Source organism: Eubalaena glacialis, chromosome 17, assembly GCF_028564815.1.
Source record: "Eubalaena glacialis isolate mEubGla1 chromosome 17, mEubGla1.1.hap2.+ XY, whole genome shotgun sequence".
Taxonomy (NCBI): domain Eukaryota; kingdom Metazoa; phylum Chordata; class Mammalia; order Artiodactyla; family Balaenidae; genus Eubalaena; species Eubalaena glacialis.
In genome coordinates, this window is record NC_083732.1 from 86,585,107 (window position 1) to 86,598,082 (window position 12,976).

Below are 12,976 nucleotides of genomic sequence, written 5' to 3' on the forward strand. Positions count from 1 at the left end.
GAACTTCCGGAAGTGAAAACTACAAGGGGTGAAGTGAAACACCGAACGGACAGGGTATGTCAAGAAGACACTACTTAAAAGGGAATTAAGGATTTAGAAGACAAATCTAAAGAAATCACACACACACTGCCACAAGAAATAGAGATGAAAAATATGAAAGATGTTAAGAGATATAAAGGCTGAAAAAACATCCAGTTGACAATTAAAGAGATCATGGCATATATTTTCCAGATGAAACACATGAATCCACAGAATCAGGAAACCACATCTTGTTCCAAGTTGGGCTTATAAAAAAGAAATCCAAGCCTAAGACATGGTGAAACTAGAAAAGACCAAAAACAGGAGATTCTTCAACTTTTTGTATGTTTATAGTTTCTTTCTAATAAATGACTGGAGAAAAATGATCTTACACTAGTCCACAGAGAAAGTCTCAACAAAAGCCAAAGAAGCTCTTATCACAGAGACCATACTCTCTGATCATAATGCAATTAAGCTAGAAGTTAATTTTAAAAAGAAAGTCAGGGCTTCCCTGGTGGCGCGGTGGTTAAGAATCCGCCTGCCAATGCAGGGGACACGGGTTCGAGCCCTGGTCCAGGAAAATCCCACATGCCGCGGAGCAACTAAGCCCGTGAGCCACAACTACTGAAGCCCGCATGCTTAGAGCCCGTGCTCCGCAACAAGAGAAGCCACCGCAATGAGAAGCCCGCGCACCGCAACTAAGAGTAGGCCCCGCTCGCCACAACTAGAGAAAGCCCGCGTGCAGCAACAAAGACGCAACTCAGTCATAAATAAATAAATAAATAAATAAATAAATAAATTTATTTATTTAAAAAAAAAAAAAGTCAAAAAATATCCACACATTTGGAAATGTAAAAATAGAAATAAATCCACAAAACTTTTAGAACAAACATTAGGTCTTGAAACGCAAAACCAGAATGAAAGTAATGGACAGATTTTACCACGTTAAAAAAGAAAAACTTCTGTATGATGAAAAGCTATATAATCATAGTTAAAAGACAAACGGGGGACTTCCCTGGAATCCACCTGCCAACGCAAGGGTCACGGGTTCGACCCCTGGTCTGGGAAGATCCCACATGCCGCGGAGCGACTAAGCCCGTGCGCCGCAACTACTGAGCCTGCCCTCTAGAGCCCGCGAGCCACAACTACTGAGCCCGCGTGCTGCAACTACTAAAGCCCAGGCACCTAGAGCCCGTGCTCCGCAACAAGAAAAGCCACTGCAGTGCTCGCTTCAGCAGCACATATACTAAAATTGGAAAGACACAGAGAAGATTAGCGTGGCCCCTGCGCAAGGATGACACGCAAATTCGTGAAGCGTTCCATATTTTTAAGCAGCCGCATAGCACAGGGAGATCAGCTCAGTGCTTTGTGACCACCTAGAGGGGTGGGATAGGGAGGGTGGGAGGGAGATGCAAGAGAGAGGAGATATGGGAAAATATGTATATGTATAGCTGATTCACTTTGTTATAAAGCAGAAACTAACACAGCATTGTAAAGCAATTATACTCCAATAAAAATGTTAAAAAGAAAAAAAAAAGCCACCTCAATGAGAAGCCTGCACACTGCAACAGAGAGTAGCCCCCGCTCACCACAACTAGAGAAAGCCCGCGCGCAGCAACAAAGACCCAACGCACCCAAAAATAAATAAAAATTTAAAATAAATAAATAAATAAAAGACAAATTGGGAGAGAATATATACAACAAATATTACGAACCATGGGTTAGTATGACAAAGATCTCAATAAGAAAAAAACATAAACATAATGGAAAACAGATGAAAAGTACAATTTACAAAAGGAATATAAAATGGCCCCAAAATGGGAGGGTGCTTAAACTCTCTCCTCTGGATAATGATCCCAATGATAACTACGGGCAACATTTATTCAGTGCTGGGCACTATATTAAGCTCTTGACATGATTCTCTCTCTTAACTCCCCACATCAACCCAATATGTAGGTAGGTATCACCATGGTCCCTACTTTACAGATTTGGAAACAGAAACCCAGGGCTTTACTGATCCAGGACAGTAAGTGGAAGAGCCAGCCAACAGGGGAGCAACCTGCTGCAAGAGCCCCCTCCATCGCCCCACTTCTCACACTGAGCTGGGGCAGTGAATTCACACAACTTACGCCATTATGAAGGACCCCTACGGCGAGGCAGAAGCAGAGGAATTCAGAAAGTAGGTACAGCAAACCAGCACAGTAACAGCCGGGAACTGGAAGTCTCTCATACTGCCCCTTCTTTTCCTTAACCATCATGTTTACTTAATTTAAATATCTTACATATAGAATAACTAATACAAAATGGCCATTTTTGGAATAACAGATAATTCCGTTTTTCATCAATATCCTCTAAAGAGGCCTCTAATTGACAAAATCACGCTGTACTGCTTTGTTCTGTTTGCAGTTGGCAATAGTCACTGGCCCTAATTCATGTCTGGTGATTCCCACACTTCCCATGCCACTGACCCCACAGACACTCTGAAGTTCTGGAGGCACTGATTAATAAATACTCCAGTGGGCCCTCTTCCACATATCTGTTCTCCTGCCGCCTCGATTTCTGTAATTTTTAGAAATAAGCCAAATTCACACTAACTTTAATGCAATTTTTGACTCTCATTTCAAATAAATCTTGAACTTAACGCTCCTCTCTCCAAATATACCTCCAAATCCATCTTGATGGATACCTGCTTCTTCATTTTCTTTCTTTTTGCAGACTTTTCTTGTTGCCAAAAACATGCAAATGTATTATCCACGGAGATTTCCCCCAGGTACCTGTTCTCTTCATTCCCATGACACCTCTGGCTCTCACCCAGCTGCCATGGCTCAGTTACCCTTCCCGTTCCGACGTGGGTCTCTCACAACGACAGGCTGGGACACAGTCCACATCACAGTGGCCCTGAGGACAACTCTCTGACGGCCGGGCACGCTGCAATGCAAGCCACTGACCTGGCCCTCCTTCTCCAACTTCGCACAATGATTCACCTGTTTAGATCATCTCTAAGATGCAAAGATAGTACAGAGAGTTCCTTGAATAGCCCACACCTGGCTTTCCCTTGCATTACTATGGCACCTCTGTCATAACTAATAAATCGGTTCTGATACATCATTACTAACAAACCCTACACTTTCAGATCTCATCAGTGTTTTCCTTAATGTCATTTTTCTGTTTCACAGGATCCAATTTAATCATCACATCTCCTTAGGTTCCTCTTGGCTTGTGTCAGTTTCTCAGACTTTCCTTGTTTTTAAAGATCTTGACAGTTTTGAGTAGTACTGGTTTGGTAATTGTAAAACATCCCTCAACTGAGAATTACCTGTTTTTCGCAAGTCTGGATTGGGTTTTTAGGATTTGGGGAAGCAGACCACAGAGACGAAGTGTCATTCTCAACAGATCACACCAAGGGCACACATGCCATCAACATAACTGTTGGTGTTGATGCTGACCTTGACCACCTGGCTGAGGTAGTGCCTGTCAGATGGCTCCACTGTCAGGTTACTCACACACCCTTCCACACTGTATTCTTTAGACACATGTCACTAAGCAGAGCCCACACTATAGGGTGGGATTTTATGATCTGCATCCTCAGGCTGTATCTATATAAATTACTTAGAATTCTTCTATGTGGGAGATTTATCACTTCTCTATATATTTATTTATTCAATTATTTATATTCATATAGGCCCATGGATATTTATTTCATACTCTGGGCTATAACCCAAAACTAAGTCATTCGTTGTTGCCCAAATGCCCTACCTTTGGTCAGTGGGACTCCAATCTGATGCTCTGACAGAGCCCCACCATCTGCTTTTCTGAGCACTTGCTCCTTTCCAGCTCTACAAGATGCTCTAGGCTCATCATGTATCTCCCCCTGCCCCTCGGATCAGGAGTCCTGCTTCCTTTCATTTAAGAATGATATTAAAAACCAAGATCTAGGCACTGGGTACCATCAGAGATTTTTTTTTTAAGCTGTGGTTTTAGTGATTTTATAACATAGAAAATAAACCAACATTTCTGTTTCCTTTTTCATTTAAATAACACAAACATTCCCTCAGAACTGAAAATCAACACATCCCAACCAACTTACCCTCCTTCCCTTCAAACATGAAATTGTTTCTGTGACTGACATGCCCACTGGCCCAGGACAGAAAACCGAGAGTCCCTAGATGCCTCCTTGGCCTCCTTCACCCCAATCCAACCAGGCAGCCAGTCCGCAGACCCTGACTCTGGTAAACTCCCACCTCCACTGCTCCTGCTATGGAGTCCACGTCAGAGCCTCATTCTTGCTCCAGGAGAAAGAAAAGATGCAACAGTTTCTGGGTTCCCTACTTCCATTTTTAACTTTCTTTAATATCATTCCAATTTGGGAATATGGAATTCTCCATCACAAAGCTCCTCCTGTCACGGACCTGGTTCATTGAGTCATCACGGCTCAGGCTCAGGACCGAGTCCTCTGGAGGCCGTGTCAGAACGCCTGGAGCTGTTTACAACACACACCCCCGCCCTCCCCCATGGGCAAGGTGTTCTACCCGCAGTGAACTGACATCCACGTTTCTGTGTCTTCGCAAATGCTGCGCTCTCTCCCGGGGCTGGCTGGTTCCCGAGCAGCAGCCCCCGCCTGCCCACGCTCCTTCTCCACCACTCAGGCTAGACAACATCTCCCATCAGACATCAGACATGGAGTACCACCCCACACACACCCTCTAGAAGCTTCTACTTCAGCTCCTACTATATTATTTTACAACTCTGCTTACTGTCTGAGAGTCTCCCTTCCAGCTGTAAGCTTCCTGAGGGTGAAAACTTTGGATTATCCACTTCTGCATCTCTAGCACTTAGCTGCCAAGAACTCAGTAGATGCTCAATAATCTTTGTTAAATGAACGAATAAACAAACAAATGGATATTTTTCAAATATTCCTATTTTTCAAAAACCTCCATTTGAAATGAGAACAAACTTAGCATGTACCTGAGACAAGACCTTCAATGATTCCTCTGATTCTGGTAATTTGTATTTTAAGCAGTAGGAAGAGTCTTTCAGGCTGAGGAATGTGGCAGTTTTCAACAAAAACCTAAACCACCTAAACCACAGTGAATGTTAGTTTTTTTTGTTTTTTTTTTTAATGTTATTAATGGTATTGTTGCTTCTATGCTGTCAGCTGAAGGGCAGGGAAAATTCTACTTAAAATAATTCTGCCTACTAAGATATCCCAGTTGATCTCTAAAAGTTTTCATTCAACTCTAACAACTCCGTGTTTTATCCTTATTTAATCTGTTAAGAGGCACAACATTATGTGATGGATGTGTCCATAAACACACAACCACAAATATTTAGTGAGTGCCTTATACGCTGCACACTGTCACGAAACTTACATTATGCTAATACAGTAGGTCCAGAAATCAAGGGATGAATCCGCGCCGCAACGAGACAGGCTGCCCAGGGCGCTACCTCACTTGTCACAATTGGGACAAAGGAGGCTTGTGTGACTGCAAAATAACTATCACGTCTACCACCAGTTATTAGTGCAAATGGTCGGACCTGCTCCATAACTAATTCCCCCAAATATTTACTTCTACTTTTATTTTCAAATGACCATACCTCCCCTGTAAAATCTTGTTTTCAAAATGGTGGGATATTATACTTTCACAGTGTGACAGCAGTTGGGCTGACCCGGAAAGTCCAAATAAAATCCAAAGCCATGTCAAGTCTCTATTATCGCAGAGTACTTATGGACAACCTTTTACTTCACTGTAGTTAACATCTTCCAAATAGCACAAGAATTTCAGTAATAATATGGCCAGGAAAAGTGCTGGCAAAAAGTTGCACCATTGCTAATGAAAATAAAGCTGGAAATAACAAATATCAGTGATTTTTTTGCTGAATTAATTATCAACAGATAAAGTGCAGAACTTTCCGCCTCCCAAGACATAAGCCCCACTTTGTCTTATATGCATTTTAAATACTCTAATGTAATAGTCTAACGACTGTTAACTTCACTATTGGAAAAATATTCAGTTATCCTAAATTTTCTGATACATGAGCAACAAATAACTCCCATCTTTCCACTTTTTTTTAACTAAGGGAAAAAAAACCCTAATAAACTTATAAAGAGAATATAAATAATAACAATTTCATAGTTCAATATAAATTAGAAGTGAAACTCCATCCCAATATGGTTAAATCTACAGAGACAGAAAAGTTTATTATTTATGTGTTAACATGCCAAAGAATATTAACCTTACGACATTGATCAACAAATTTAAATGTTTGCTAACACAACGTCACCAAGAATTCATTTCTTAATAAAACTTTCCTCTTCCGGATATAAAAGTTTTAGAACCAGTAGTGTTTCAGATTTAATATTAAGTTTTAAGTAAAGACAAACCAGTAAAATCTACAGTTTGAAAAGTGACTTAGCTCTGAATGCTTGCAGGCAGCGCCTGGACGTGCCGCACTTACTCTAATACTTCATAGTTAGACTTCTTCTCCAGGGCGTTGCCCCGCATCTCCCAGTACGACCGCCTAAAAGCAGAGAAGATACACACACTCATAGATTGGTATTGGGAATGTCTGCGATGTTAAATGATTAAAAACTGTGAAAGGGGGGTATCTAACTACTACGCGGCTAAGCCACAAACATTCTGATAAACAACGAATAAAGAACAAATTTGATTCGCAGCATTTTTCCTACATCCTAATGCAGCATAAATCAGTTAACACAGACCGTATCTCTACTGAACAATCTCACGTTCCCTTTTGATGTGAAGCAGGTCTGGCTCTTTGCAAAATGAGAAACCAGATTCCAGCTGTAAAAGAGATCAGCTACATTCGCTACTTGTACTTGGCCTTTCCTCAAGGGACAGTGCCAGGAACCCCAGGCTGCCCCTGTGGCCGGTGCGCACCCCACCTGCTCCTGGGAAGACCCACAGTTACCACGGAAACAGTATGGGACCCGCAGCAGGATCATCGCAGTGGGCTAGTCCAGGTAACGGGCGCCAGGCGCTGCAGAGAAGTGCGGCCTATCTCGCGGAGTGTTCACAGTCTGAATTGTACCTCTTATTCCAAGTTACATGTTCAAGCAATTTCAGGTCTTACTGGAACCAAGTCCTTTCTCTGCAAAATCTGCCCCAAGTGGGTGGGATTCTCTGCGTGTACACAGTTATCTCACAAAGGGACAAGGTCTAGCTCGAGCTGCTTTGGAACACACAGATATTACAAATCATCTGAAGTGATTTCCCAGGAGAATGTGTAATCAACAAGACTGTTTCAAACTTGTCTGTAATAACATGAATATGGGTTTTGCTTTTTAAATTTGTTTGACTTTTTCTTTGGCCTACTTAAAATCGAAAGTACTAGATTTCGACAAAAAATTTTAAAGGGCCCAAAAAGGATCACTTAATTTGTTCTCCTGTTTTCAATTTATGTGGGGGAGGAGTCTGGGAAGGGTAGCTGGACGGGTGACTACTTTGTCAAGTTTTTCCTTCAGAGTTCAAAAATCAGTGACCTCAAACAGGGGAGAGGAGGAGAAGGATAAACATAAATGGAGAGGCCAGAGTGGGAGGGGAACCCAGAGAGGCACGCATGCCATTCGCGTGGGACCTAATGCTTCTGGACCCCTCTTCCAAGCAATACATCACAGCATTGTCTGTGGGAAGGAAAGAGTGCCAAGTTTGCTTCCCAAGCAAAAACTGTAAAGGCCAGGAACAGGAAGAGACCAGTGAGAGATGGCTTTTTTTTTTTTACTGGGATATATAATTAAGGTTGAAAACAAATTTTAATGAAGAGTTGAGAGTTATACTTAATGATCTTTGGGTCCTTGTAGGAACCGTTATTTGATAGTCTTATATAATATAAAAAACAGTGATCTCTCGGGAAAATTATCACTAACTGTTTTGAGTACACGTAATCAAATTTTAGCTAATTTAACCAACACATCTTAAACTAGCAGCCTGGGGTAAATTTTTTTTTTTTTTTTTGGCTGCGCTGGGTCTTCGTTGTTGCCGCAGGCTTTCTCTAGTTGCAGCGAGCGGGGGCTACTCTTTGTTGCGGTGCACAGCCTTCTCATTGCGGTGGCTTCTCTTGTTGCGGAGCACGGGCTCTAGGTGCAGGGGCTTCAGTAGTTGTGGCTCACGGGCTCTAGAGTACAGGCTCAGTAGTTGTGGCACACGGGCTTAGTGGCTCCATGGCATGTGGGATCTTCCCAGACCAGGGCTCGAACCCGTGTCCCCTGCATCGGCAGGCGGATTCTTAACCACTGTGCCACCAGGGAAGCCACAAGCCGGGGTAAATTTTAATTAAAATTATACCTGACAAAGGTAAAATATTTCTTTCACTCAAAGTTTTAAATGGTGGCACAGAATATATGACAAATGGTGACAAATGTTATCAGAAATAAGAAATACATTCTTAGTTTCCCATCCCCCATAATGGCAGCCATTAGACATATATGGCTATTTATGTTCAAATTTAAACCACGCTGCACATCTGAGTACTCAGTATCCACCTTGGCTAGTGGCTGGCACATGGGATCTCACAGATACTGAACATTTCCTTCATCACAGAAGGTTCTACTGGGGAGCTCAGCCTTAGACTTGCTTACATACTTGTACTCTTATAAATCATTCAATTCTAAATATAATATTTAAAAAGATTCTAAAATTAGCAATGTCAACATAATTCAGAATATTTTCAAATTTTACTCAAGTTTTATTCAGTATTTTATTGATAATCTTTATCAGGAAAGGAAAATACCTAGAAAAAATAACAGAAAACATTGTTGAATGAAGACCTCAATGTCTAGTTACCCCCTTACCGTATTTCTAGACAACCCAGCTTCAAAGCAATGTCCTGGTCCACTTGATCAGCGATCTCCAACATATAATCGCTCTTCACCTACAGTAAAAAGGAAAGGGTAAAATAATGTTGTTGTAAGAGAATATGTTTTAAACTTAGTCATTAAGTAAATGTTTACTGGGTGCCATTTACATGCTTTATACACACTGTGTCAATAATCACGCTAGATGCTGGATATAAAATGAGTAATACCAAAGAATAGTTAAAGAGTCAAACAGTCTTCCTTTATGAAGAACATATATGATCTATGAGCACTTAAACATCATCTGAATCACAGTAACATCAAGCTGCTTTCTACCCTCCATGTTGTCAAAGGGAAAACAAGAAGGGAGATCTCCATTTCCAGGCAAATTTGCGGTGGCTGTATTTTCTGAACTCAAACTACAGTCCCAGCACCATTTTTTGGACCTCAATGCAAAGGCAAAGAAAACTAACATTATTTCAAAATCCATTTAATCCTGCAACTGATGTGCTTCCACCTAACCATCGACTATAAGTGATTAATCTGCAAAGTGACAACATGCTTGAAGTGTGATATAAAGAGAAGGATCTAACAAATTGCGCAAAGGCCTTCCAACCAATGACTGTGAGGGGCTGATGTCAGTATCCGAGAGCACTTATCAGTGTGAAGATGTTTTCAAAGATGAAATATGTAAAATCTCACAGCTCAGCATCAAGAGATCAAGATCTGCAATTGATTTTGATGACAGGGAGCACTCATTCTGAACCTCGATTAAGTGAAATGTTACTCCTCCCCCAAAAAGGAACTCTGCTCCTCTCATTAGTAGACCTGTATTACAAAAAAACTGCACTCAATTATTACATTATGAATTTCACCAATACAAAACTCCGTGGAAATCTGTCTTGTCTCTTGTTATATAAGTATTTCATAATACCCTCCCCTCCATTTGGCCTCTTGACCCTCAACCCTAAAATATTTACTCTCTGGTCCTTCACAAAAAAAGTATGTTGACCTCTGCCCTAGGAAAAACTCCACAGATCCTGTTCTTCAACTATTGCTACCTAGCCTGTCAGTTCACTTGTTCAAAAGATTTCTAGTCCCAAGTTAACTACTCTGCCAACCTTATAGTGATAGTTCATAACCTTCCCTTGAAAAGACCCCCAAACCTCCCAACCTCCTTCTTCCCGTTATTTTAATTCCCTGGCCAGACCAACAAATACTGAAACCAGCCACCCACCTCCTTCTCCACGCTTATTGCTGAGCAACTGGAGAAACTCTGCTCTGTGCTTCGCTTTACGTTCATGACGACAAACCTCAAACGATCGCCTGAGACTGCTTGGAAATTCAGCAATGCCTGCCTAGGAAGCTTGGCAACACACTGATTCACACTTTCTCCAGTCAACCAGCCACATCTCTTTCTTACAGAGAAAATAAAAGTCTTCAGACGGGGATGCCCTCTTTAACGTACCAGAACCTATGACCTGAGGGGCATGTGTGCTCACCTACTCACTCCTCTCAGGATGGGGGCGATGCCCGCTCAGCCAGCAGTGATCTATTTCTGATCTAAACGCCATTTCCTCTGAAACCTTTGCTCTATTTTCTGCATTAGCACCTCTACCTAGGTGGTCCATAAACACTGACTGACTGAAGACTGAGCAAATGAATGAAAGAATAAAGTCATCAAACTAGGGTTTGGATACCTCTGTGTGTAAATGTTATTTTCCATAAGAGTCACAAGCAATAGTAATTTCTATTCCTTAAATATAGCAGGCATTTAAGACTGATTCAATAGAACTGAATTATTCAACCCACTAAATTAAGTAAAAAGCTTTGATTCTAGAATCACTCTGTTTACACTTCAATTGGCTCTTTCTCCTCTACAGCAAAAAATAAATACAAATTTTAAAACTTTTTTGCATCTTAAGTAGGTTTATTACTAAACACAAAAATGGAGAGATAAATAAAGACTGTATTTATGTGAGTTAGAGAAACACCACAGTTGTTCTGACTGAAGCATTCAGTGGATCTTAGCTTATGGTGTGGTGCAGACTTTGAAGCAACCAGAGCAGAACAGCAATTACATGTTGAGGAAAATGCATCATTACAAAACTATCTTAAGGTTAGTTACTATAATATTTAAACACTATTCAAAGGTGGAAAAATGTAATCACATGCTTTATTCAGTCATCAAAACCAAATTCATATTAGTTGCAAAAATGAAAAAAAAGAGAAAATTAACTTAACGATCTTTATGGAAAATCCCTTTATTTATGAACATGACTTAAAAGTTCTGAGAATTGTTTTTCTTACAGCAACAATCTACTACTCTTGACTCAGAGCTGTACGACTACGGCCTGAGGCCCATTCACTGTGTGCGGTGATCCATGTTTTCTGCCAAGTGTGTTGATCCACGATGGAACCAGCCATCTCAGCAGACCCTCCCCTCTTCCTTACCCCACCCTGTGGCAGCTGCCCTCTGTGAGGACAGAGAGCAACCCCCCCGCAAGGTCCCTGTCACCCAGGCTCCAGAGGGGGTGTTCTCTGAACCACTGTGCACATCACGTCCTGATGTTGGGCTCATGCAATTTTCTTCAAAATGTAGGGTTTTTAACACTCAGTGTTCATTTCTTTATAAAACATTTCTGACTTTCATGCTTTCATTTGTGAAATAAATGCAATTTATTGAACATTTAAGTGTGCGTATATATAGCTATATAGTTGCTTACAGTAAATATACTCACATTGCCAAGTCAGACAGATTTATACATAACTCTCATTTAATATTCACAACATCACTGTGAGTTGGACCCTACTATAATCCCCAATTAAGAGCCTTAGAAAGAACCTAAAAAGAATGAAGATGATAGCAGAGGAGCTACTTATTATTCCAGGGGTTAGGTATTATGCTGTTTTAGATACATTATTTATAGTCTGTACAATAACTCTTCAAGATAGGCCTTAGTCCTCTTTTATACATAAAAACCAGAAAGCTTAATTACTCAAAGTTAACGTACTCAAGGTCACACAGCAAGCGTTAAAGTTAAAACTCAAAAACCCATCCACTGACCCCCATAACTCAAGCTTCAGTGTGTTCCTATACCTTCTTGTGAACTCTCAGAAAGTGTAGGCATTCTCCACTAGAAGGAAGATTAATGACCAGTAAGGACCACAGCTCATAACCCTGGTAGCCCCAGGATCTAACATGACGGCTTCACATGCATGCCCCAGTTTGTTTTACCACTGTCATTGTGTTGTATTCTTTTTTATACCATGGATTACTACTGTTTATTAACTCCAAATCCAGCAAATTTCCAAGAGCCTTTCAAGCAAAGATCTCTGAATGTTGTTCTTTGTTTTATTAAATTAATTTGTTTCCATATTGATGTCAAATTCCTGCTTAAAAAATAGGATGTATCTGGACTTCCTTCTGTGGGCAAGTATTGTATTTACATTCATGAGTTTTTTCACCTTATTCTGCAATAGAACTAAAGCACAGGTTTTAATATAAAAACCACTCACATCTCCAATAAAAGTACTAATCCTAAATTGCTCCATAATTTATTCCATATGCCAAGTCAATGCTTTGGCTACCACATGAGATCTTTTGCCTTGTTTTGGTCTCTTCTGAATATTCTGTCAGCTACATGAATTTATCAAATAGACCTGAAAGTCCTCGATAGTGTGTGTAAAGAAAATGGGGCTGAGGGCAGACAAATGTGTATATAACCATCTACATCATACACCACCTGAGGGATCCGAGGCAGTCGGCCAAGTTGGCTCAACTGGCAGGCACTCCTCCCTGAGTTCTGTGAGATCACAGAGTGGAGTGTCTGTATGCAGAAGGAACCCAATGGCAGTTCTCAATTAAAACAAACTCCTTGATTTTCTCTTGCGTACGTGAGCTATAAAAATATATAAATTAAAGAATTATGCTATCTTACTGAGTCAAATGCTTTTTCCACAACTGAGTAAGTCATTTAACATAGCATTTAACAGGTATTCATTCAACAAATATTTACTGAATGCCTACCATGTGCCAAGATACAGCAGTGAATAAAACTTGTATATGGAATTTACAGGGACATAATGGTGGGTAAATTTTGATTGGAAAAGGACTGCTCTGGATGTTACATTGAGAACAGACTA

General features: G+C 40.8%; 1 protein-coding gene and 1 non-coding gene across 12 annotated transcripts in view; one reads left to right on the forward strand and one right to left on the reverse strand.

Moving 5' to 3' along the window:
• PTK2 (protein tyrosine kinase 2) overlaps positions 1 to 12,976 on the reverse strand; it is a 262,366-nt gene that overhangs the window by 124,604 nt on the left and 124,786 nt on the right. For all 11 annotated transcript variants that reach the window (XM_061172265.1, XM_061172261.1, XM_061172260.1 and 8 more), the window contains 2 exons: positions 8,828 to 8,907; positions 6,475 to 6,537 (listed from right to left, as the gene is read on the reverse strand). In XM_061172265.1, the coding sequence (XP_061028248.1) occupies positions 6,475 to 6,537; positions 8,828 to 8,907 (143 nt within the window). The remainder of the gene's footprint in view (positions 1 to 6,474; positions 6,538 to 8,827; positions 8,908 to 12,976) is intronic.
• On the forward strand, positions 1,241 to 1,347 carry LOC133077473 (U6 spliceosomal RNA). Its single transcript, XR_009697748.1, has one exon. It is a non-coding gene; the product is annotated as a U6 spliceosomal RNA (small nuclear RNA).